The sequence below is a fragment of the Artemia sp. Qi Xiang Cuo genome, chromosome 17 (genome assembly GCF_049724085.1).
Source record: "Artemia sp. Qi Xiang Cuo chromosome 17, ASM4972408v1, whole genome shotgun sequence".
Classification (NCBI taxonomy): Eukaryota; Metazoa; Arthropoda; class Branchiopoda; order Anostraca; family Artemiidae; genus Artemia; species Artemia sp. Qi Xiang Cuo.
This window is the reverse complement of record NC_142810.1, coordinates 32,379,551-32,406,717: the sequence shown is the minus strand read 5'-3', so window position 1 is coordinate 32,406,717 and position 27,167 is coordinate 32,379,551. Positions and strand designations below refer to the sequence as shown.

The window sequence follows — 27,167 nt, the reverse complement described above, 5'->3', positions numbered from 1 at the left end:
TTAGGAGGCTCCCTTGGTAGACGAAGGAGTCAACATTTTCTAACGGCTCTCCTTTTATTGTTAGCTGTACGTTTCTTGAAGCAGGGTCTCCAGACACAAATTTTATTGAGTGGAGAGCATTGAATCAGGTAAATTGTGTGCGATACCTTGGTTTTTATGTGTATTGTATTTATCTTGGAAACGGCACAGCGATTTAGTTGCTACTAAAGTGGCTAGAGGAGTTGAAGTTATTCGTCGGTTGAAATATTTTCTTTCAAATAAAGTTTTAATTCTCTTATATCAAACTACAGTTGATAATTATATTTTGTGTAATTATGCTTTATGGGCTAGTGATTTGTATTCCCATTATAAATATATCCAAATTTTACAAAATAGTGTGGTTAGAATAATTGGAGAATATGTGAAAGTTTTTAATTATACAGTGACCTGCTATAGAAAGTTAAAAGCGATGAATATTGGACAGCTTAGGGATTATCAGGCTGCAATTTTTGTATATCAATGTCGAAATGATATATGCCCAGATACTTTTCTCATTTTTATAAGAGTAATAGTTGCTTACATGAGTATAGTACTAGAATTATGGATAACCTTGTGATTTAGCATAGGCAGAGTACTCAGGCAGGATTTATGTTTTGCTATTTGGGACCGAGTGTTTGGAATCTGCTTCCGATAAGCATTAAGGTGGCTGAACATCTACAGCCATTTAAGAAAATATTAAAGAAGTATTTATTGGGTGGGGAGGATGAGGAACCATAGTTTGAGTTTTCTTTTTTTATTTTTATTTACTTTAATATATTTATATATATATATATATTTTTTTTTGACGAGAGATTGATTTTTGAGATTTATTTTACTTGTTATTATTTTATGTGTATTACATGTGTATGTATATGTATATATATTGAGTTATTTAGATGAATTTATTGATGTTGGTTGTTGTAGTCGTTCATCCTCAGAGCTTTGTTTCTTCTGGAACGGCTACTTGTGAATGATTATTTTTTTTTGTTTAATAAAGATTAATCCAATTCAATTCAATTCAGTTCATGAAAGTGCTAGAAATGATTCAGAAATTTTTCTTCCGGATGAATTTGTGGATGATCGAGGAGAAGGACAGGTGTTTCGGTTTAAAAATTCACAAGTGATGAGGTTATAAGAATTGTTAAGAATATTAAATCAAATTCTGCTGGGATTGATGGTGTAAATCTAAGGACAATTAAAGCCACAACGATGTGTGATGTGTCTGCTTCCTTCCCTGCTTCACATTATTTACATATCCCTGACAACAGGAAACTTCCCAGATGCCTTGAAATAGGCTAAAGTAACAAATCTATTCAAAGGAGGTTAGAAGACAGATATGGGAAATTGGAGACAAATCTGAATATTTCCGTTATTCTCCAAGATGCTTGAGAAAGTGATCTATCACTATTGCATATCTGGTTTATTTTCATGAGAGATATTGTACATTATTTCGTTGTTTTATTTCGTTTTTTGTTTGCTTTGTTTGTTTGTTAAGAGTTTTGTTTGTTAAGTGTTTGTTGTATGTGTGGTCGCCCAGTGTCAGATGCTTTCATGTCTTTTTTTGGGCAGCCACTTAGATTGACGTTATGTATAATATAATTTTGAAATTAAACGAACTGAAATGAATAAACGAACTGAAATGAAATGAGCCCAATTCTCAGCTTCATTGACCCCTGTTCTGTAGGAAAAGGCATGGAAAAAAATAATGCATGAGATGTACGTGGCTCTTTACAATGAGCAAAGCTTGAGCACTGACTCCGTAAAATGAATGTCTTACCTTAGTCGCTGTACTAATCTTCTATTAACAAATTCAACTTCATTATACCAACTATCGATTACTGCTTCCCAGTTTGCTTTTTCAGAGCGAGATGAGTACCGGATCCCAAGGTTTTGACCGACTCCATATCGCTCTAGAAATAAATTGATTTAAAGGAAACCAAGTTTCTCCTATGGAGGTTTAAATTCAAAACGAATAAAAATGATTAATTCAGAGATTATTCAAAACATACATCTACAAAAATAAATTGAAAAAAATGGCTCGTGATGCCTCCCTTTAGTTATAAAATTCTGAAGAACTAGGGCTTTGCTGGAAACTCAGTTTGCTTTGGTTTTTAGGGTGTTTTAATTGATACTAAAAACTACGAACATAATGATCAGTGAAAGACAACTGAAAGCCTTATAAATTGGTCTTTTATTATTCAAGTTTACTTTAGGACATATCTGCTCTTAAAAAAACATCTTATTGTTTTTCGTTGGATTTTTGTTTTCAGTAAAGCAATAGTTTTTCAAAACTCAACAAATATAAGAAAATATCGGGAGTAAACTTATTCCAGCTAGATATGTTGATGCTTGTTCGTATTTAGGTTTCTTAAACATGCACATTAAATGTTAAAACAAGATCTTTGTCTAGCTTAAACAGTGAAACTAAAAAAGTTAAAATGAGTTTTTGCTAAAATAGGGCATTAAACATTGGTTTCCGTTCCTACATTTCTTATACTTTACCACAGAATGTGTACCGCTTTGTCAGATTAATTAAAAAAAACTCTCAGAAAAATGAGTTTTTTAAAGAAAAGTAAAGTCCATTTTAAACTTAAGCTCAGCAGATACAAATACCTTTTAAAATTCAAACTCAAAACGACCACAAATTACTATTAAACAATAAATGAAACCCAAAACGAACAGAAATCAAATAAACAATCGTAACAAAAACATACAACAAGTAATAATATAAATGACTAAATAGATCTTAAGCGAGTAATGCTTAGACTGAATATGAAAATCGAGCTTAAAACGAAAAAAAATATTTTGCTATTGAAGTATAAATGAAACTTAAAACGAACAGAAATTAAATAAACAATCAATGCAAACAAACATACAATAGATATTAATGTAAATTAATTAATAAATCTTAAAACGAGTGAAGCTTGAATTAAATGTGTAAATCAAGCTTGAAACGAACAAAAATCACCAAAAACAAGAGTTTGGGTATGACCTCCTTCTCTCACTGTAAAAGTCTAAAAAGTCACTTTAAAAGTCATTGGCGTTACTGAAAACCAATTTTATGACAAATATTTTCTTTTGTACTTCATATTGAAAATAAACATTAAAACTATATTAACATTTTGAACTGGTTAGCTTTCAGCAATTAATATCATTATACATCAAATATTCAGTTTGATTTATTAGCTCTTTTTAAAGTTGTTAAGGACGAATATAGTTTCCCTACAAACAAGTGTTTGGATACTGCCTCTTTTCCTAACTGTAAATAAAAACCAAGCCTACTGCGTCATTGGCGCTTATTTGAAAACGGATTATATTACAAATATTTTCTTTTCCAGTTCTTACAGCATTGAAAATAAAAATACAATTACAGTGAAATAAATTCTTGAACTGATGGATCTTTCAACAAGTAATATCATTATGCATCAAATCTTCAATTTGATGTTTTTTATATTTTCCAAGACTGTTCAAAACGCCTAAAGTTTTCAGTAAATTGCCAATGACGCAGTAGGTTTTAGATTATTACAGTGAGAGAAGCATGTCATACCCAAGCTCTTGTTTTTAGTTATTTTTGTTCGTATCAAGCTTGATTTGCATATTCAGTTTAAGTTTCACTCGTTTTAAGATTCATTCATTAATTTACATGAATATCGATTGTATTGTTGTTTGCATGGATCGTTCATTCAATTTCTGTTCGTTTCAAGTTTAACTTATACTTCAATAGCAAAATGTTTTTTTTCGTTTTAACCTTGATATTCATATTCAATCTAAGCATTACTCGCTTAAGATCTATTTATTCATTTATAGTATTACTTGTTGTATGTTTTTGCTACGATTGTTTATTTAATTTCTGTTCGTTTTGGGTTTCATTTATTCTTTAACAGTAATTCTGGTCGTTTTGAGTTTGAATTTTAAAAGGTATTTGTATATTCTGAGCTGAAGTTTAAAATGACCTTTACTTTTCTTTGAAAAAATCATTTTTCGGAAAGTTTTTTTAATAATTTTTGTTCGTTTTTGATTGCAAAAAAATTCAAGTTTTTTAAAATTTCTTATTTCAAAATCAAACTTAAAAAAAAAATAAATCAAATATTCATCAAAGTATCAAAACTGTTATCAAAGTAACAATATCAAAGTGAAAAAATGGGTTTGTGTCAACCTCGGACTTTTTATTATCTGATGTTTGAACTATTTAAAACAAAATTACTATCTAAAATTTTTTATCAGATGGGTTTGGGGAAAAAAGGCGTGGGGGACCTAGATTAACCTTCGTTCTCTTTCGACTCTTTAAAAGGAACCTAGAGCTTTCTATTTTAAGTCAATGAGCCCTCTCTGAAGTTCGTACAATCATCCTCTCTATAAGGACAGCATCTACCTCTAGAGTATAACTAACGACACGAATCTTTGGGTTATGGGGGTTGTATCGACCTCGAAATTTTAATGTCTGATGGTTGAATTATTTTTAACAAAATGGTCACCAGAAACTTTTATCGGATGGGTTTGTCCATCTGGTACACCCAAAGTCGTGGAGGGCGGGAGGGGCTAGTTGTCCTCTGATCTTTTTTCACTCTGTGAAAATGGACTACAACTTTTAATTTCCATTCAAATTAACTCTCTCTGAAGTTTATACGAGCATACCTTCCATAAGAACAATATATGCCCCATAGCAATACTTACAACGCCTGCCCCGGCCGTAGGGGGGGGGGTCGACATAGGAGTTTTTCTCATCTGACCTTTGAACTATTTTTAACGAAATGACCATACGTAGAGGAGTTTTTGTTATATGATCTTTGAACTATTTTTAACAAAATGGCTACCTCAAATTGGGGGAGGGGCCAGTTGCCCTCTGATCACTTTTGAATCTTAAAAAGGGCACTAAAACTCTCAATTTTCAATCGAATGAGCCCCCTTTGAAGTTTATACGACGACCCCTTCTATATGAAGTGCCTCTGGGAAAAAAAATAAATGGAGTGGGGGGAGGGGGGCTAGCCGCCCCCCAATCACTTTTGACTCTTAAAAAGTGAATTACAACTTGCAATTTTCATTCAAATGAGCCCTCTAGGAATTTTATACGAGCATCCCTTCCATAACAACCATATATGCTCCCAGGGCATAACTTACAACGCCTACCCCCGGGCCCTAGGGGGCTGTGTCGATACCTGAGTATTTTGTTATAAGAACTTTAAACTATTTTCAAAAAAATGTCTATCTCAAAATTTTTATTTCATGCATTTAGGGCGTGGAGGAGGGGGGGGGGGGTAGTTATCCTCCGATCTCTTTTGACTCTTAAAAAGTGAACAAGAACTTTCAATTTCCAATGATAGGAGCCCTCTCCGAAGTTTATACGAGCATCCCTTCTATAAGAACTATATATGTCCCCAGAGCATTAGTTACAACGCCTGCCTCCGGGCCCTGGCGGGTTCCGTCGACACAGGAATTTTTTTTATCTGACCTTTCAACTATTTTTAATGAAATTGGTATTAAAAATTTTTATCGGATGGGCTTAGGGAAAAAAGTTTTTTTTTAGGGGGGGAGTAGTAACCGTACAATGCATTGAAAGGGGACTTGAAAGGGGACAAGGAAACTTACGCCTGAAGGCATAGATATGTGTTTAGGTTTTCAATGCATTGTACGGTTACCAGGGTCATTTGCGTACAAACAGGTCTACAGGTCTTTACACTCTAGGAACGACGCAATTTCAAAGTTCAATGTCTTTTTTTTTTAGTTCAAAAAACCGGTGTCTCTTCTTTTTTAGAAGCTAATTATTTTTTGTATATATTCAGGTTTCAAATTAGATTCTCTGAAATTAGTAAGAGAATTGAATTCAAAGAGAATAGTTTTTATTTGCAAGGATGTAATTACTTCTTTAGTTTACGATATTTGCGAATTTTTTTTTTTAGAAAAGATATTTTCGAAAAGATATTTTCGTAGACGCTTACAAGGGGCATTGCTAGAAAGTATTCAATAGCTTAATTGAAAAGTAACGATAGAATGACATTGTGACTTGACCTAGCTTTACCTCGCCGATGTGGTATGTATAATACGTAAGTAAAGTTTGAAAAATATTGTAAATTTAAAAAGAAATGGATGACCAGTTTTCGTAGGGGGGTGGTTGTAATATAGGTGTTAGTTGAACGATGGTTAGTTTACATTGTAGCAAGTTGCTTGGTGTTATTGTGGTTCTACAATTGGTCAGGTAACAGGGGGGGTCAGGTGCACGGGGGGGTACCCCTTTTTTTTCGTAAAAAGGGCTACCAGGTTTAATAAAAGCATAAAAAAAAAATATGCTATTGTGTATTTATTAAATGTATTTTCGCGGCAGGGATAAATATTTAGTTTAAATAATTCTAGGAGGAATCGAGTTTTGTGGCTGGTGTGGAAAAATGGTACTTGTTAAATATTCGGTTAAACATTCGACTATAAATAAGGCTATTGCGTCTGTCAGAACTTTCTGTTGGATGCGGGGGTAAGTATTTAGTTTAAATAGTTCTAGGAGGAATTGAGTTTTGTGGATGGTGTTGAAAAATGGTAAGTGTTGAATATTTGGGTAAACATACGGTTAAGAAACGCTTCACTATAAATAAGGCTATTGTGTCTTTCTGAACTTTCTGTTGGAGGCAGGGATAACTATTTAGTTTAAATAATTTTAGGAGGAATTGAGTTTTGTGGATGGTGTTGAAAAATGGTAAGTGTTGAATATTTGGGTAAACATACGGTTAAGAAACGCTTCACTATAAATAAGGCTATTGTGTCTTTCTGAACTTTCTGTGCGAGGCAGGGATAACTATTTAGTTTAAATAATTATAGGAGGAAGTGAGGGTTGTGGCTGGTGTGGAAAAATGGTACTTGTTAAATATTCGGGTAAACATTCGACTATAAATATGTCTAGTGCGTCTTTCTGAACTTTCTGTTGGAGGCGGGGGTAAGTATTTAGTTTAAATAATTCTAGGAGGAATTGAGTTTTGTGGATGGTGTTGAAAAATGGTACGTGTTGAATATTTGGGTAAACATACGGCTAAGAAACGCTTCAATATAAATAAGGCTATTGTGTCTTTCTGAACTTTCTGTGAGAGGCAGGTATAACTATTTAGTTTAAATAATTATAGGAGGAATTGAGTTTTGTGGCTGGTGTGGAAAAATGGTACTTGTTAAATATTCGGGTAAACATTCGACTATAAATAAGGCTATTGCGTCTTTCTGAACTTTCTGTTGGAGGCGGGGGTAAGTATTTAGTTTAAATAGTTCTAGGATGAATTGAGTTTTGTGGATGGTGTTGAAAAATGGTAATTGTTGAATATTTGGGTAAACATACGGTTAAGAAACGCTTCACTATAAATAAGGCTATTGTGTCTTTCTGAACTTTCTGTGCGAGGCAGGGATAGCTATTTAGTTTATATAATTCTCGGAGGAATTGAGTTTTGTGGCTGGTGTGGGAAAATGGTACGTGTTAAATATTCGTGTAAACATTCGACTATAAATATGGCTACTGCGTCTTTCTGAACTTTCTGTTGGAGGCGGGGGTAAGTATTTAGTTTAAATAATTCTCGGAGGAATTGAGTTTTGTGGATGGTGTTGAAAAATGGTACGTGTTGAATATTTGGGTAAACATACGGCTAAGAAACGCTTCACTATAAATAAGGCTATTGTGTCTTTCTGAACTTTCTGTGCGAGGCAGGGATAACTATTTACTTTAAATAATTCTAGGCGGAATTGAGTTTTGTGGCTGGTGTGGAAAAATTGTACTTGTTAAATATTCGGGTAAACATTCGACTATAACTAAGGCTATTGAGTCTTTCTGAACTTTTTCTGGGAGGCGGGGGTAAGTATTTAGTTTAAATAGTTCTAGGAGGAATTGAGTTTTGTGTTTGGTGATGAAAAATGGTAAGTGTTGAATATTAGGGTAAACATACGGTTAAGAAACGCTTCACTATAAATAAGGCTATTGTGTCTTTCTGAACTTTCTGTGCGAGGCAGGGATAACTATTTAGTTTAAATAATTCTAGGAGGAATTGAGTTTTGTGGCTGGTGTTGAAAAATGGTACGTGTTAAATATTAGGGTAAACATTCGACTATAAATATGGCTATTGCGTCTTTCTGAACTTTCTGTTTGAGGCGGGGGTTAGTATTTAGTTTAAATAATTCTAGGAGGAATTGAGTTTTGTGGATGGTGTTGAAAAATGGTACGTGTTGAATATTTGGGTAAACATACGGCTAAGAAACGCTTCACTATAAATAAGGCTATTGTGTCTTTCTGAACTTTCTGTGCGAGGCAGGGATAACTATTTACTTTAAATAATTCTAGGCGGAATTGAGTTTTGTGGCTGGTGTGGAAAAATGGTACTTGTTAAATATTCTGGTAAACATTCGACTATAAATAAGGCTATTGCGTCTTTCTGAACTTTCTGTTGGAGGCGGGGGTAAGTATTTAGTTTAAATATTTCTAGGAGGAATTGAGTTTTGTGGTTGGTATGGAAAAATGCTACTTGTTAAATATTCGGGTAAACATTCGACTATAAATATGGCTATTGCGTCTTTCTGAACTGTCTGTTGGAGGCGGGGGTAAGTATTTAGTTTAAATAATTCTAGGAGGAATTGAGTATTGTGGATGGTGTTGAAAAATGGTACGTGTTGAATATTTGGGTACACATACGTCTAAGAAACGCTTCACTATAAATAAGGCTATTGTGTCTTTCTGAACTTTCTGAGCGAGGCAGTGATAACTATTTAGTTTAAATAATTCTATGATGTATTGATTTTTGTGACTGGTGTGGAAAAATGCTACTTGTTAAATATTCGGATGGTTTTTCTTTACTTGATGGTCATTAAAAACGAAATTTTTGTGTTATATAAGTAGTCTTTGTTTCTTTTAAAAGAGCTCTACAGGGTTTGAGAGACTCAGTTGCCTAATTCCGTGTGGTTTTCCTTTACTTGGTGGTCATTAAAAACTAAATTTTTGTGTTAAATAAGTAGTGTTTGTATCTTTTAAAAGAGCTTTACGGGGATTGAGAGACTCAGTTGCCGGATTCCGAGTGGTTTTTCTTTACTTGATGGTCATTAAAAACGTAATTTTTGTGTTAAATAAGTAGTTTTTGTATCTTTTAAAAGAGCTTTAAGGGGATTGAGAGACTCAGTTCGCGGATTCTGTGTGGTTTTCCTTTACTTGTTGGTCATTAAAAACTAAATTTTTGTGTTAAATAAGTAGTTTTTGTATCTTTTAAAAGAGCTTTACGGGTATTGAGAGACTCAGTTGCCGGATTCCGTGTGGTTTTTATTTAAATTATTGTCAATAAAAACGAAAATTTTTTGTTAAAAAAGTATTTTTTTTATATTTTAAAATAGCTTTAAGGGGATTGAGAGACTCAGTTGCCTGATTCCGTGTGGTTTTTCTTTACTTGATGCTCATTAAAAACGAAATTTTTGTGTTAAATAAGTAGTTTTTGTATCTTTTAAAAGAGCTTTACGGGGATTGAGAGACTCAGTTTTACCTTGTCACAGTTACATTTTCATGATTTTTCAAAGTTCATTTTGAATTTCTTTCGTTGAAATGCAAGAGTTGGAATATTTCAGTAGTGTTTGGTTGTGGTTTACCTTGTCACAGCTAAATTTTCTTGATTTTTCAAAGTTTATTTTGAATTTCTTTCGTTGAAAGGCAAGAGTTGGAATATTTCAGTAGTGTTTCGTTGTGTTTTACCTTGTCACAGTTACATTTTCTTGATTTTTCTAAGTTCAATTTGTCTTTCTTTCGGTGTAATTAAATATTTGGATTATTTCATTATTGTTGTGTTGTTATTTACCTGGCGCAATTACATTTTCTTGATTTTTCAAAGTTCATTTTGAATTTCTTTATTTGAAATTAAAGAGTTGGAATATTTAAGGAGTTTTTGGTTGTGGTTTACATTGTCACAGTAATATTTTAATGATTTTTAAAAGCTCATTTTGAATTTGTTTCGTTGAAATGCAAGAGTTGGAATATTTCAGTAGTGGTTGGTTGTGGTTTACCTTGTCACAGTTACATTTTCGTGATGTTACATTTTCTTGATTTTTCAAAGTTCATTTTGAATTTCTTTCGTTGAAATGGAAGAGTTGGAATATTTCAGTAGTGTTTGGTTGTGGTTTACCTTGTCACAGTTACATTTTCTTGATTTTTTAAAAGTTAATTTTGAATTTCTTTCGATGAAATGAAAGAGTTGGAATAGTTCAGTAGTGTTTGCTTGTGATTTACCTTGTCACAGTTACATTTTCTTGATTTTTCAAAGTTCATTTTGAATTTCTTTCGTTGAAATGCAAGAGTTGGAATAATTCAGTTGTGTTTGTTTGTGTTTGAACTTGTCACAGTTACATTTTCTTGATTTCTCAAAGTTCATTTTGAATTTCTTTCGCTGAAATGCAAGAGTTGGAATATTTCAGTTGTGTTTGGTTGTGCTTTAACTTGTCACAGTTACATTTTATTGATTCTTCAAAGTTAATTTTGAATTTCTTTCGATGAAATGCAAGAGTTGGAATACTTCAATGTCACAGTTACATTTTCTTGATTTTTCAAAGTTCATTTTGAATTTCTTTCGTTGAAATGCAAGAGTTGGAATATTTCAGTAGTGTTTGGTTGTGTTTTAGCTTGTCACAGTTAAATTTTCTTGATTTTTCAAAGTTAATTTTGTATTTCTTTCGTTGAAATGCAAGATTTGGAATATTTCAGTATTGTTTGGTTTTGATTTACCTTGATCAAGTAAATTTTAATGTTTTTTAAAATTTAATTTTTAATTTATTTACTTGAAATGCAAGAGTTGGACTATTTCAGTAGTGTTTTGTTGTGTTTTAAATTGTCACAGTTAAATTTTATTGATTATTCAAAGTTAATTTTTTATTTGTATAGTTGAAATGCAAGATTTTGAATATTTCAGTAGTGTTTTGGTTGGGGTTTACCTTGTCACAGTTACATTTTCTTGATTTTTCAAAGTTCATTTTGAATTTCTTTCGTTGAAATGAAAGAGTTGGAATATTTCAGTAGTGTTTGGTTATGGTTTACCTTGTCACAGTTACATTTTCTTGATTTTTCAAAGTTAATTTTGAATTTCTTTCGATGAAATGTAAGAGTTGGAATATTTCAGTAGTGTTTGGTTGTGGTTTACCTTGTCACAGTTACATTTTCTTGATTTTTCAAAGTTCATTTTGAATTTCTTTCATTGAAATGCAAGAGTTGGAATATTTCAGTAGTGTTTGGTTGTGGTTTACCTTGTCACAGTTACATTTTCTTGATTTTTCAAAGTTCATTTTGAATTTCTTTCGTTGAAATGCAAGAGTTGGAATATTTCAGTAGTGTTTGGTTGTGGTTTACCTTGTCACCGTTAAATTTTCTTTATTTTTCAAAGTTCATTTTGAATTTCTTTCGTTGAAATGCAAGAGTTGGAATATTTAAGTAGTGTGTGGTTGTGGTTTACCTTGTCACAGTTACATTTTATTGATTTTTCAAAGTTCATTTTGATTTTCTTTCGTTGAAATGCAAGAGTTGGAATATTTTAGTAGTGTTTGGTTTTGTTTTACCTTGTCTAAGTTACATTTTATTGATTTTTAAATGTTCATTTTGATTTTCTTTCATTGAAATGAAAGAGTTGGAATATTTCAGTTGTGTTTTGTTATGGTTTACCTTGTCAAAGTTAAATTTTCTTGATTTTTCAAAGTTCATTTTGAATTTCTTTCATTGAAATGCAAGAGTTAGAATATTTCAGTAGTGTTTGGTCGTGGTTTACCTTGTCACAGTTACATTTTCTTGATTTTTCAAAGTTCATTTTGAATTTCTTTCATTGAAATGCAAGAGTTGGAATATTTCAGTAGTGTTTGGTTGTGGTTTACCTTGTCACCGTTAAATTTTCTTGATTTTTCAAAGTTCATTTCGAATTTCTTTCTTTGAAATGCAATAGTTGGTATATTTCAGTAGTGTTTGGTTGTGGTTTACCATGTCACAGTTCAATTTTCTTGATTTTTCAAATTTCATTTTGAATTTATTTCGTTGAAATGCAAGAGTTGTAATATTTCATTAGTGTTTGGTAGTGGTTTACCTTGTCACAGTTACATTTTCTTGATTTTTCAAAGTTCATTTTGAATTTATTTAGTTGAAATGCAAGAGTTGGAATATTTCAGTAGTGTTTGCTTGTGGTTTACCCTGTCACACTTACATTTTCTTGATTTTTCAAAGTTCATTTTGAATCATTCAAGAAACGTGATTAAACACGTTTTTAAACTACATGCTATTTGCATGCCTGTCCTTGGCACCTTTCCAAACGAGCGGGGAGTCCCCGCTGGTTCCTACACATTGCAAAAAAAGTGAGCAGTACGAAAACTCCACACTTTCAACCAGACTGGTTTTTTAGACAACACACCCACAGAGATGACACACACACATAGAAACGAGACACGCACAGACACGACACACAAACAGAGTCATAGTGAGAGAGATATCCAAAAGTTGGGTTGACCTAGGTTCACTTAGAGTGGCGCGCCACTCTAAGTGAACCTAGGTCAACCAACTTTTGGATATCTCTCTCACTATGACTCTGTTTGTGTGTCGTGTCTGTGCGTGTCTCGTTTCTATGTGTGTGTGTCATCTCTGTGGGTGTGTTGTCTAAAAAACCAGTCTGGTTGAAAATGTGGAGTTTTCGTACTGCTCACTTTTTGCAATGTGTAGGAACCAGCGGGGAATCCCCGCTCATTTGGAAAGGTGCCAAGGAAAGGCATGCAAATAGCATGTAGTTTAAAAACGTGTTTAATCACGTTTCTTGAATGATTCAAAATGAACTTTGAAAAATCAAGAAAATGTAAGTGTGACAGGGTAAACCACAAGCAAACACTACTGAAATATTCCAACTCTTGCATTTCAACGAAAGAAATTCAAAATGAACTTTGAAAAATCAAGAAAATGTAACTGTGACAAGGTAAACCACTACCAAACACTACTGAAATATTCAAACTCTAGCATTTAAAAGAAATAAATTCAAAATCAACTTTGAAATATCAAGAAAATGGAACTGTGACAAGGTAAACCACAACCAACCACTACTTAAATATTCAAACTCTTTCATTTCAACGAAAGAAATACAAAATGAACTTTGAAAAATCAAGAAAATTTAACGGTGACAAGGTAAACCACAACCAAACACTACTGAAATATTCCAACTCTTGCATTTCAACGAATTAAATTAAAAATGAAATTTTAAAAAAAAATAGACTTTATATGAGAAATTGAAAACATCGACCTACAAATTCTTTTAGATTAAAAATATATCATTTCAAAGATAAAAATTAAATATGAAAATTTATATATCAATATAATGAAAATTTGACGTGGTATACCATGATCAAACACTACTGATATATTCCAACTCTTACATTTCAATGAAAGAAAATCAAAATGAACAATGAATAATCAAGAAACTTTACCTGTGACAAGGTAAACCATAACCAAACACTACTAAAATATTCCAACTCTTGCATTTCAACGAAAGAAATTCAAAATGAAAATTGAAAAATCAATAAAATTTAACTGTTACAATTTAAAAAAAAAAAAACCAAAAATGAAATATTCCATCTCTAGAATAACAAAGAAAGAAATTCGAAATGAACTTTGAAAAATCAAGAAAATTTAACGGTGACAAGGTAAACCACTACCAACCATTACTGAAATAGTACAACTATTGAAATTCTGCGAAGGAATTTCAAAATGAAAAATGTTCTATCATTAAACTTTCACGTTGACAACCTAAACCACGAAAAATCACTACTGAAATAGTTCAACTCATGCATTTCAGTGAAAGAAATACAAAATGATCTATGAAAAATCAAGACAATGTAACTGTGACAAGGTAAACCACAACCAAACACTACTGAAATAGTCCAACTCTTGCATTTCAAAGAAATAAATTCAAAATGAACTTTTAAAAATCAAGAACATTTATCTTTGACAAGGTAAACCATAACCACACAGTACTGAAATATTCCAACTCGTGCATTTCAACGAAAGAAATTCAAAATGAACTTTGAAAAATCAAGAAAATGTAACTGTGACAATGTAAACCAAAACCAAAACACTACTGAAATATTCCAACTCTTGCATTTCAACGAAACAAATTCAAAATGAACTTTGAAAAATCAAGAAAATGTAACTGTGACAAGGTAAAACACAACCAAACACTACTGAAATATTCAAACTCTTGCATTTCAAGGAAATAAATTCAAAATGAAATTTGAAAAATAAATAAAATTTAAGTGATCAATGTAAAACACAACCAAACAGAAATGAAATATTCCAACTCATGCATTTCAACTAAAGAAATTCAAAATTAACTTTTAAAAATCAATAAAATGAAACTGTGACAATTTAATACACAACCAAAAACTACTGAAAAATTCAAACTCTTGCATTTCAACGAAAGAAATTCAAAATTAAATTTGAAAAATCAAGAAAATGTAACTGTGACACTGAAGTATTCAAACTATTGCATTTCAGCGAAATAAATTCAAAATGAACTTTGAAAAATCAAGAAAATGTAACTGTGACAATGTAAACCACAACAAAACACAACTGAAATATTCCAACTCTTGCATTTCAGCGAAAGAAATTCAAAATGAACTTTGAAAAATCAATAAAATGTAACTGTGACAAGGTAAACCACAACCAAACACAACTGAAATATTCCAACTCTTGCATTTCATCGAAAGAAATTCAAAATGAACTTTGAAAAATCAAGAAAATGTAACTGTGACAAGGTAAATCACAACCAAACACTACTGAACTATTCCAACTCTTGCATTTCAGCGAAAGAAATTCAAAATGAACTTTGAAAAAATCATGAAAATGTAAATGTGACAAGGTAAACAACAACCAAACACTACTGAAATATTCCAACTCTTCCATTTCAACGAAATAAATTAAAAATGAACTTTTAAAAATCAAGAAAATGCAACATCAAGAAAATGTAACTGTGACAAGGTAAACCACAACCAAACACTACTGAAATATTACAACTCTTGCATGTCAACGAAACAAATTCAAAATGAACTTTGAAAAATCAATAAAATTTAACTGTGACAAGTTAAAACACAACCAAACACTAATGAAATATTCCAACTCTTGCATTTCAAGGAAAGAAATTCAAAATGAACTTTGAAAAATCAAGAAAATGTAATTGATCAAGGTAAATCAAAAACAAACAGTACTGAAATATTCCAACTCTTGCATTTCAAGGAAAGAAATTCAAAATGAACTTTGAAAAATCAATAAAATGTAAATGTGACAAGGTAAAACAAAACAAAACACTAGTGAAATATAACAACTATTTAATTTCAAAAAAAGAAATTAAAAATTAACATTGAAAAATCAAGAAAATGTAACAGTGATAAGGTAAACCACAACCAAACACTAGTGAAATATTCCAACTCTTTCATTTCAATGAAAGAAATTCAAAATTAACTTTGCAAAATCATGAAAATGTAACTGTGATAAGGTAAAACTGAGTCTCTCAATCCCCGTAAAGCTCTTTTAAAAGATACAAAAACTACTTATTTAACACAAAAATTTCGTTTTTAATGGGCACCAAGTAAAGAAAAACCACACGGAATCAGGCAACTGAGTCTCTCAAACCCCTTAAAGCTCTTTTAAAAGATACAAAAACTACTTATTTAACACAAAAATTTCTTTTTTAATGACCATCAAGTAAAGAAAAACCACACGGAATCCGGCAACTGAGTCTCTCAATACCCGTAAAGCTATTTTAAAAGATACAAAAACTACTTATTTAACACAAAAATTTAGTTTTTAATGACCAACAACTAAAGTAAAACCACACAGAATCCGCAAACTGAGTCTCTCAATCCCCTTAAAGCTCTTTTAAAAGATACAAAAACTACTTATTTAACACAAAAATTACGTTTTTAATGACCATCAAGTAAAGAAAAACCACACGGAATCCGGCAACTGAGTCTCTCAATCCCCGTAAAGCTCTTTTAAAAGATACAAAAACTACTTATTTAACACAAAAATTTCGTTTTTAATGACCAACAAGTAAAGGAAAACCACACGTAATTAGGCAACTGAGTCTCTCAAACCCTGTAAAGCTCTTTTAAAATATACAAAAACTACTTATTTAACACAAAAATTTCGTTTTTAATGACCATCAATTAAAGAAAAACCACTCGAATATTTAGCAAGTACCATTTTTCCACACCAGTCATAAAACTCAATTCCTCCTAGAATTATTTAAACTAAATAGTTATCCCTGCCTCGCACAGAAAGTTCAGAAAGACACAATAGCCTTATTTATAGTGAAGCGTTTCTTAGCCGTATGTTTACCCAAATATTCAACACGTACCATTTTTCAACACCATCCACAAAACTCAATTCCTCCTAGAATTATTTAAACTAAATACTTACCCCCGCCTCCAACAGAAAGTTCAGAAAGACGCAATAGCCATATTTATAGTCGAATGTTTACCAGAATATTTAACACTTACCATTTTTCAACACCAACCACAAAACTCAATTCCTCCTAGAACTATTTAAACTAAATACTTACCCCCGCCTCCAACAGAAAGTTCAGAAAGACGCAATAGCCTTATTTATAGTCGAATGTTTACCCGAAGATTTAACAAGTACCATTTTTCCACACCAGCCACAAAACTCAATTCCTCCTCGAATTATTTAAACTAAATAGTTACCCCTGCCTCGCACAGAAAGTTCAGAAAGACACAATAGCCTTATTTATAGTGAAGCGTTTCTTAGCCGTATGTTTACCCAAATATTCAACACGTACCATTTTTCAACACCATCCACAAAACTCAATTCCTCCTAGAATTATTTAAACTAAATACTTACCCCCGCCTCCAACAGAAAGTTCAGAAAGACGCAATAGCCTTATTTATAGTCGAATGTTTACCCGAATATTTAAAAAGTACCATATTTCCAAACCAGCCACAAAACTCAAATCCTCATAGAATTATTTAAACTAAATAGTTATCCCTGCCTCGCACAGAAAGTTCAGAAAGACACAATAGCCTTATTTATAGTGAAGCGTTTCTTAACCGTATGTTTACCCAAATATTCAACACGTACAATTTTTCAACACCATCCACAAAACTCAATTCCTCCTAGAAATATTTAAACTAAATACTTACCCCCGACTCCAAGATAAAGTTCAGAAAGACTCAATAGACTTATTTATAGTCGAATGTTTACCCGAATATTTAACAAGTACCATTTTTCCACACCAGCCACAAAACTCAATTCCTCCTAGAATTATTTAAACTAAATAGTTATCCCAGCCTCGCACAGAAAGTTCAGAAAGACACAATAGCCTTATTTATAGTGAAGCGTTTCTTAGCCGTATGTTTACCCACATATTCAACACTGACCATATTTCAACACCAGCCACAAAACTCAATGCCTCATAGAATTATTTAAACTCAATACTTACCCCCGCCTCCAACAGAAAGTTCAGAAAGACGCAATAGCCTTATTTATAGTCGAATGTTTACCCGAATATTTAACAAGTACCATTTTCCCACACCATACACAATACTCAAGTCCTCCGATAATTATTTAAACTAAATAGCTATCCCGGCCTCGCACAGAAAGTTCAGAAAGACAAAATAGCATTATTTATAGTGAAGCGTTTCTTAACCGTATGTTTACCCAAATATTCAACACGTACCATTTTTCAACACCATCCACAAAACTCAATTCCTCCTAGAATTATTTAAACTAAATACTTACCCCCGCCTCCAACAGAAAGTTCAGAAAGACGCAATAGCCTTATTTATAGTCGAATGTTTACCCGAATATTTAACAAGTACCATTTTTCCACACCAGCCAAAAAACTCAATTCCTCCTAGAATTATTTAAACTAAATAGTTATCCCTGCCTCGCACAGAAAGTTCAGAAAGACACAATAGCCTTATTTATAGTGAAGCGTTTCTTAGCCGTATGTTTACCCAAATATTCAACACGTACCATTTTTCAACACCATCCACAAAACTCAATACCTCCTAGAATTATTTAAACTAAATACTTACCCCCGCCTCCAACAGAAAGTTCAGAAAGACGCAATAGAAATATTTATAGTCGAATGTTTACCCGAATAATTAACAAGTACCATTTTTCCACACCAGCCACAAAACTCAAGTCCTCCTAGAATTATTTAAACTAAATAGTTATCCCTGCCTCGCACAGAAAGTTCAGAAAGACACAAGAGCCTTATTTATAGTGAGGAGTTTTATAACCTTATGTTTACCCAAATAGTAATATAGTACAAATTGTCAAAAACAAAAAAACAACACAATTACTCCAATAATTCTGAATAATAACAAATAAAAAACGCCTAACCCAAAACGTTCCGACAGTAGCCCGATCCTGAGTTATAGTGAAGCGTTTCTTAGCCGTATGTTTACCCAAATATTCAACACTTACCATTTTTCAACACCATCCACAAAACTCAATTCCTCCTAGAGCTATTTAAACTAAATACTTACCCCCGCCTCCAACAGAAAGTTCAGAAAGACGCAATAGCCTTATTTATAGTCGAATGTTTACCCGAATATTTAACAAGTATCATTTTTCCACACCAGCCACAAAACTCAATTCCTCCTAGAATTATTTAAACTAAATAGTTATCCCTGCCTCGCACAGAAAGTTCAGAAAGACACAATAGACTTATTTATATTGAAGCGTTTCTGAAAACAGGGAGCCCTATTTACGAAAAAAAAAAGGGATACCCCCCCCGTGCAACTGACCCCCCCGTGTAACTGAACCCGGGTATAACAGAAAACCCACCCGGCCCCTGGAGCCTCTGTAACTGAACCCTCGACCCCAACCCCCCTCTCAGCCAACCAGCCCCCGCATCCCAGTTGGAAGCCAATTGTGTTTAAATTTACAAAATTTTTCAAAAGTTACATATGTATTATAAAGACCACAACGGCGAGGTAAAGCTAGGTCAAGTCACAATGTCATTATATCGTTACTTTTCAATTAAGCTATTGAATACTTTCTAGCAATGCCCCTTGTAAGCGTCTACGAAAATATCTTTTCGAAAATATCTTTTCTCAAAAAAAAAATTCGCAAATCTCGTAAACTAAAGAAGTAATTACATCCTTGCAAATAAAAACTATTCTCTTTGAATTCAATTCTCTTACTAATTTCAGAGAATCTAATTTGAAACCTGAATATATACAAAAAATAATAATCTTCTAAAAAATAAGAGACACCGGTTTTTTGAACTAAAAAAAAAGACATTGAACTTTGAAAGTGCGTCGTTCCTAGAGTGTAAAGACCTGTAGACCTGTTTGTACGCAAATGACCCTTGTAACCGTCCAATGCATTTAAAACCTAAACACATATCTATGCCTTCAGTCGTAAGTTTCCTTGTCCCCTTTCAAGTCCCCTTTCAATGCATTGTACGGTTACTACTGGGGGGGGCTAGCTACCCTTGGGTATCTTTTGACTCTTAAAAATTGAACTACAACTTTCAATTTCCAATCAAATGAGCCCCTCTGAAGTTCATACGAGCATCCCTTTCATAAGAACCATATATGCCCCCAGGACAAAACTTTCAACGCCTATCCCCCGGGTTCTGGGGGGCTTTTTGTTATCTAAGTTTTGAACAATTTCCAAAACACTGGTTACCTCAAAATTTGTAGCGGACGGATCTGGGGAAAAAAGAGCGTGGGGCTAGTTTAACTCTCTTGACTCTTAAAAAGTGAACTAGAATTTTCAATTTCCAGTCAAATGAGCCCTCTATGAGTTTCTACGAGCATCCCTTTCATAAGAATCATACATGCCCTTAGGGCATAACTTAGAACGCCTTCCCTTGTGCCCTGGGGGGTTCTATTAACACCGGATTTTTTCTTATCCAACCTTTGAACTATTTTTAACAAAATGTATATATCGAAAATTTCATCATATTGATTTTGAACGAGAAAGCGTGGGGGGGGGCTAGCCGCCCTCAGATTTCTTTTGACTATGAAAAAGCGAGCCTAAACTTCCAGTGACTTATCAAATGAGCCCTCTCTGAAGTTTATAAAAGCATTCCTGTCATGCGAACAATATATGCCCCAGGGCATAACTTACGATGCCTTCCCCCGGGCCCTGGGGGGTTGTGATGACACCTGAGTTTTTTTATCTGACTTTTGAGCAATTGTTCACTTAATGGCTATCTAAAAATTTTTATTGGATGTATTTGGGGAAAAAGGGGCGCGGGGGTGGGGGCTAGTTGCCCTCCAATCTCTTTTGACTCTAAAAAACTGAACCAGAACTTTCAATTTCCAATCAAATGAGCCATATATGAATTTTTTACGAGCATCCCTTCAATAAGAACCATGTATTCCCCCAAAGCAGAACTTACAACGCCTGCCCTCGGGCCCTGGGGGCTGTGTTGACCCCTGAGTTTTCATTTTATGGTCTTTGAACCATTTTAAAAAAAACTATCTCAAAGTTCTTATCGGATGGGTTTGAGGTAAAAAGGGCGTGGAGGGGGGGGGAGGGGCTAGGTGCCCTCCAATCTCTTTTGACTCTTAAAAAGTTAACTAGAACTTTCAATTTCCATTCAAATGATCCCTCTTTGAAGTTAATGCGATCATCCCTTCCATAAGATCTATATATACCCCCAGGGTATAACTTACAACGCCTGCCCCCGGGCCCTGGTGGGTTGTGTCAACATCGGAATTTTTGTTATATGATCTTTGAATTATTTAAAAAAAATAGCTATCTTAAAATTTTTATTGGATGCATTTGGGAGAACAGGGTTTTTTTTGGGGGGGGGGGGGAGCTGGTTACCCTCCAATATTTTTTTACGTTTAAAAAGTGAACTAGAACTTTCAGTTTCCAATCAAATGAGTCCTCTTTGAAGTTTATACGAGCATTCCTTCCATAGGAACCATAAAAAAATATATGCCCCCAGGGCACAACTTATAATTCTTGCCCCTGAAGACTGTGGTGGGAGTGTCCTGCTCAAAGATATAATTTCCAGAACTTTCAAGTACGTTGAGCAAAATGGCTATATTAAAATTTTGATTGGATGTGTTTGGGGAAATGGTGGGCGTGGAAGGGGTGTCAGTTGCCTTAGAATCACTTTCGACTATTAAAAAGGGAACTAGCCATTTAAATTTCTAATCGAATGAGCCCTTTCTGAAGTTTCTACGACAACGTTGTCTATACAAAACCTCATATGCCTCCAAGACATAACTTACAACCCTTGCCCTGAGGTCAGTGGGGGAGTTGTCATCCTCAAAGACCTAATTTCCAGAACTTAAAACTACGTTTAATAAAATGGCTATCTAAAAAATTTGATTGGATATGTTTGGGAAAATGGTGGGCGTGAGAGGGGGGTTTGTTGCCCTTCAATCACTTTTGACTATTAAATAGGGCACTAGCCCTTTGAATTTCCAATCAAATGAGCCTTTTTTGAAGTTTCTACGACAACGCCTTCTATAAAAACCTTGTATGCCGCCAGGGCATAATTTATAACCCTTGCCCCTGAAGACTGTGGTGGGAGTGTCCTGCTCAAACATATAATTTCCAGAACTTTCAACTACATTGAACAAAATGGCTATATCAAAATTTTGATTGGATGTGTTTGGGGAAATGGTGGGCGTGGAAGGGGTGTCAGTTGCCTTAGAATCACTTTCGACTAATAAAAAGGGAGCTAGCTATTTAAATTTCCAATCGAGTCAGCCCTTTCTGAAGTTTCTATGACAACATTGTCTATAAAACCTTATGTGCCTCCAGGGCATAACGTACAACCCTTGCCCTGAGGGCTGTGGAGGAGTTGTCATCGTCAAAGACCTAACTTCCATAACTTAAAACTACGTTTAATAAAATGGCTATCTCAAAATTTTGATTGGATGTGTTTGGGGGAATAATGGGCGTGGGGGGGGGAGGGACTAGTTGCCCTCCAATCACTTTTGACTATTAAGAAGGGCACTAGCCCTTTGAATTTCAAATTAAATGAGCCTTTTTTGAAGTTTCTTCAACAACGCCTTCTATAAAAACCTTATATGCCCCCAGGGCATAACTTAAAACCCTTGCCCTGAGTGTTGTGGGGGAGTATCCTCCTCAACAACATATTTTCTATCTGGAAATCAACTACACTGAACAAAATTGCTATCTCAAAGTTTTGATTGGATGTGTTTGGGGGAATGATGAGCGTGGGGGGGGGGGATAGTTGCCCTCCAATCACTTTCAAATATTAAAAAGGGCACTAGTCCCTTTAAATCTCCAATCGAATGAGCTTGTTTTGAATTTTCTACGACAACGCCTTCTATAAAAACTTTATATGCCACAAGGGCATAACTTAAAACCCTTGCCCTGAGGGTTGTGGGGGAGTGTCCTCCTCAAAAACATATTTTCTATCTGGAAATCGACTACGCTAAACAAAATGCCTATCTCAAAATTTTGATTGGTTGTGTCGGGGAGAATGATGGGCGTGGGGGGGGGGCCTAGTTGCCCTCCAATCACTTTCGATTATTAAAAAGGGCACTAGAACTCTCGATTTCCAATCGAAAGAGCCCCCTTTAAAATTTCTACGACGACCCCTTCCGTATGAAGCATATGAAGTGCCTCTGGGGGAAAAAAATAAAACACTGGAGCCGTATGGCCTTTACTATACACAACGATATATCGTTGCCTCTGATAGGTAGGACTTCCGAAAGCTAAATCATCACCAATTTCTTCGAGAACTTACAGATAAAAATTATATTATTTACGACAAATCATCCTTGAATAAGATAATGCCTTTTTTTGTTACCACTGTTATTACTATAATCTAGTTGAAACTTCGATCTGATGCCGTGTGAGGCTGCAGGGTTTCACGATGGTATAATGCTTTTCATTTTGTATAGTCTCAAGTACGAAGCAGGCATGTTGCTGTTTCAACCTGTTGGGTTTTTAGCTGAAATATAGCCATATTCGTAAGTGAAAGCCATTTTTCGAAGTGAAATCATATAAAAACTTTCGATCTATGGGATTAAAGGCACAAAGTGGGTGCATAGCCTTTAAGACATCACCCACCTGCAACTTAGATTGGGGATCAACAAGACCAAATTGTCTGATGGTGATGTCTCTCCTTGAGCATGTGAACGCTGTGTACAATGTTGGGAGCATGGGCGCCCATAGACTGAAGTTTAGGGGGGGGGGGGCATACTTGGTTGAATGAGACCTTTAATTGCTGTATAATTGAAATCTCAAGATAGAATATCATGGGCAGCGCGATAGCGCTGCCTAATTAAAGAGCGATGTGGGCACAATATATTGTTTTTTTTTAGACCAGGGCACTTCTTATAGAAAGAAATGCCATAGGAACTCCAAAAGAGCTCATGGAGGGCAGCCATCTCCCCCTCTCCCACGTCAATCACTTCCCCAAACACATCTACTCAAAATTTTGAGATAGCCGTTTTGTTCAATGTAGTTTTAAGGTCCGGAAATTATGACTTTGAGAATGACCCCCCCCCCCACAAACCTCAGAGCAAGGGTTTTAAGTTATATTCTGTAGGGATATAAGTTTTTTTTAGGGAGGGGGCTCATTTGATTGGTAATCGGAAGTTCTACTGGCCTTTTTAACTGTCAAAAGTGATTGGAGGTCATCCAGCCCCCTCCTCATACATCGAAACTTTGCCCAAGCATGTTCAATTACGAGTTTTGAGAAATCCTATTCGTTCATTGTTGTTTAAAGTTCCAGACGGTGTTTCTTTAAGGATAACTCCCCCCCCCCCATACAGCCCTCAGGTCAAGGGTTGTAAGTTATGCCCTGGGGGCATACAAGGTTTTTATAGAAATGGTGGTTGTATAAACTTCAAAGAGGGTTCATTGGATTGGTAATCAGAAGTTATAGTGCTCTTTTTAACAGTTAAGTGATCAGAAGGCAAATACACCCCCCCCCAAACACACACACACGTCGTATTTTCCATAAACGCATCTGATAAAAATCTTAAGATGGCCATTTGTTGTCATAGAAACTTCGAAAAGTGCACAGTCGGTTGGTAACTGAAAGGACTAGTACCTTCTTTAATAGCCAAGAGTGATTGTAGGGCAACCACCCTCCCCCCTAGGCCCATCTTTTCCCCAAACACTTCCAGTCAAAATCTCGAGATAGTTATTTTGTTTGACGTAGTTTAAAAGTCCAGAAATAATTTCTTTGAGGATGAGAGCCCCCTCATGGTCCTCAGGGCAAGGGTTGTAAGGTATACCCCAAGGGCATTTAAGGTTTTTATGGGAACGGGGTATACACTTCGGAGGGGGATCATTGGATTGGAAATCGAAAGTTGAAGAGCCATTTTTAAGAGTCAAGTTTATCGGAGGGCAGCTATACCCCACCCCCACGTTATATTTTCCCCCAGTACATCCGATAGAAATTCTAAGATAACCATTTGTTCAAAAATAGTCCAAAGATCTCATAACACGGCCTTTAGGATTGACACAACCCCCCAAAGTATGGGGATAAGGGTTTTAGGATATGCCCCTGGGGGATGTAAGGTTCTTATAAAGAGGTGGTCTTGTGAACTTTAGAGGAGGCTCATTTGATTGGAAATGCATACTTCTAGTTTCATTTTAAGAGTCAAGCGTGATGGAGCAAAAATAGCCCCCCCCCCTCTTCCGGATATCCTCTTTTCCCCAAACACATTCGATCGAAATTGTGAGACAGCCATTTTGTGGCCAATAGCCCAAAGAGAATATAACAATATCTTTAGTAGTCAAATTTAAGAAATATTTAGGCGGACGTTGAACTAGATCAAAACAAACTATGAGCATATGAACTTTCGAAAAGGTGACAAAGCAATATCCCAAGAATAATTTATATTATTAAGTTGAATCTTCAAGAGTAAGTTGTGGGGGATTTTGAACTAGCCAGAAAGCACTATGTGTATACTTTGAGTACTACAACTACAGTTACTGTAACTTAATGACGCTTAGAGTATTAATGTAAAACTTCTAGGAAGTGTTTACGGGGCGTTCCAATTAAACGAAAAAAATGTATACTTGCAGGTTTCAAAAAGGCATATAGGCAATATCATACGCAGCACCACTCTGTAATAGCTAGAAATATCTCTGAAACATTTAAAGAAGCTAATTCGATTCAAAATTAAAAGTTCTGGGGTCATTTCTAAGAGTAAAAAGAGATTGGAGGGAAATCAACCCGTCTCTTGAGCCGATTTATTTCCCAATCATATCTAGTCAAAATTTGAGACAGCTATTTTGTTCAGCATAGTAGAAAGGTCCAGCAACTATGTCTTTAGGAATATCGGGCATGTAAACCCCCACAATTATGCCAAACTATGGATTCGTATAGAAAAAAAAACCGAAAAGATATAAAATATTATATTTTTCATGAAAATGACTTCTTTAATAAACAACGAACAGAAATTCATCCAAAAAAACCTTTTTCCACAAAACAAGCTTTTCAAAGAAAAGTAAAGAGCTCCATTAAGCCAAAAATGGGCAGAAATGAAGTCAAGTAATCATCCAAACATAAAACTATCACAAAGGACTATCAATAAATAAATGAAACTCAAAATGAACAGAAATTAGAATAAATAGCCGAGTCAAACTCAAAACGAGCAAAATTTAACATTGGCAGGGCTGATAACCCCCATGCCTTCTCAAGACCAGAACATAATTTGCGCTATACTGAAAACAAAATATGTATAAATATTTTCACTTTTTTTTACTTTAAATAAGTAAAACACTTTTTTTCTCACTTTTTTGCCCCATTTTTTACTTTAAGGAATAAATATCAGTATAGGTAAATCAAACTGACAATCCAAGGTCATTTATTTTTTTTTCAGTAAAACCTAAGTTATGTTCTGGTTTTGAGAGGGCATCAACCCTAGTTATGTTAATTTTTGTTCTTTTTTAGTTTAACTCGGCAATTTATAATAATTTCTATTCGTTTTGAGTTTCATTTAATTATTGATAGTGATTTGTGGTAGTTTTACGCTTGGAAGATTGTTTGACTTTATTTCTGACCATTTTTGGCTTTAAAGAGCTCTTTAATTTTCTTTGAAAACTTTTTGTGTTGGAAGTTTTTTTAAATTAATACAAATATATGACACCGTCATTCAGCCAGGGGGGGGCCGGTGCTTTCTTGCCCCCCCCCCCCGTATGGGCGCCCATGGTTGGGAGTTGTCATTACTGTACCATTATTTGGTTTATTTCACACAAAGCGGAAAAAGAACTTTATTCCGCCATTGTCTGTGTGTTTAAAAAAAGCCTAGACAGTAATTTTTCGGCTGCTTCAAGCGCCTTTTGCAGATAGTTTTTAAACTGATAAGTCCTTAATGCATGTGTTAAGCATGTTGAATGCTATTATGCTATTTACAATTTTCAGATGCATTCTCCTCTTCTTCGGCCTTTGTATGAAAATACTTAGATTAGGCCCGTTTTTTAGCACTAAGATCTTACATCTAAGATCTTACATCTTTCTGCAAAGATTATCGTTTTTTGACTCATCTTTCTTCTAAGATCTTACAGCTCACTGATGTTGGCAGAAAGTGTAAAGACCGCCACTGTTTTGCCATATAGAACAATGATGAGAGAACTTTGATGATCTACTCATCATTGTTCTCAGACCGCTGATCAGAGCAGAATGATGAAAGACGTTTGCAAAAAAACGACCAAAGATGTAAGATCTTTGTTAAAAGATTTCACTTTTAAGCGTTATCTGACAAAAGATGTAAGATTTTAGCACATTGACGAGTGAAAAAACGCCCCTATTAATTTGATACTAATGGGAAAGTTATCTCAGCCAACGAGACAGAAGCAATGAATTTTGATGGTGAACACCACTTCTGTGCCTCAACTGCCTTCTGTACTAAACGGTCCTGATTTAGTTGAAGTTTGATCAACAGGTATCTACAGCCCAAGTGTTAGGCCATTTCCTAAAACCGACGATCCCTAGTAGGTTCTAAAGTTCCATGGTTCGATAATTTCTCCTCTATTCTTGTATGACTTGTATGACCAAACCGTAAAGCATGTTCATCTTCAGGGGCTTGGTGTTATAAAATTGTGCTGACTGCTGAATGTTTTATTTGCTTCTGACACATTTTATTACAGGGAAATTTGTCTCTATAGCAGTGTCTACACACGACACGGAATGACATATTATTGGAATCACCGGTGTATT

General features: G+C 34.4%; 1 protein-coding gene across 1 annotated transcript in view; it reads right to left on the bottom strand.

Moving 5' to 3' along the window:
- The window catches only part of LOC148942114 (venom allergen 3 homolog), a 29,123-nt gene extending 6,149 nt beyond the window's left edge, over nt 1-22,974 (bottom strand). Inside the window, exons 1-2 of the mRNA XM_089103234.1 lie at nt 22,926-22,974; nt 1,796-1,928 (exon numbers count right to left, since the gene is read on the bottom strand). Of these exons, the coding sequence (XP_088959360.1) occupies nt 1,796-1,928; nt 22,926-22,974 (182 nt within the window). The remainder of the gene's footprint in view (nt 1-1,795; nt 1,929-22,925) is intronic.
- Between the last annotated feature and the right edge of the window lie 4,193 nt (nt 22,975-27,167).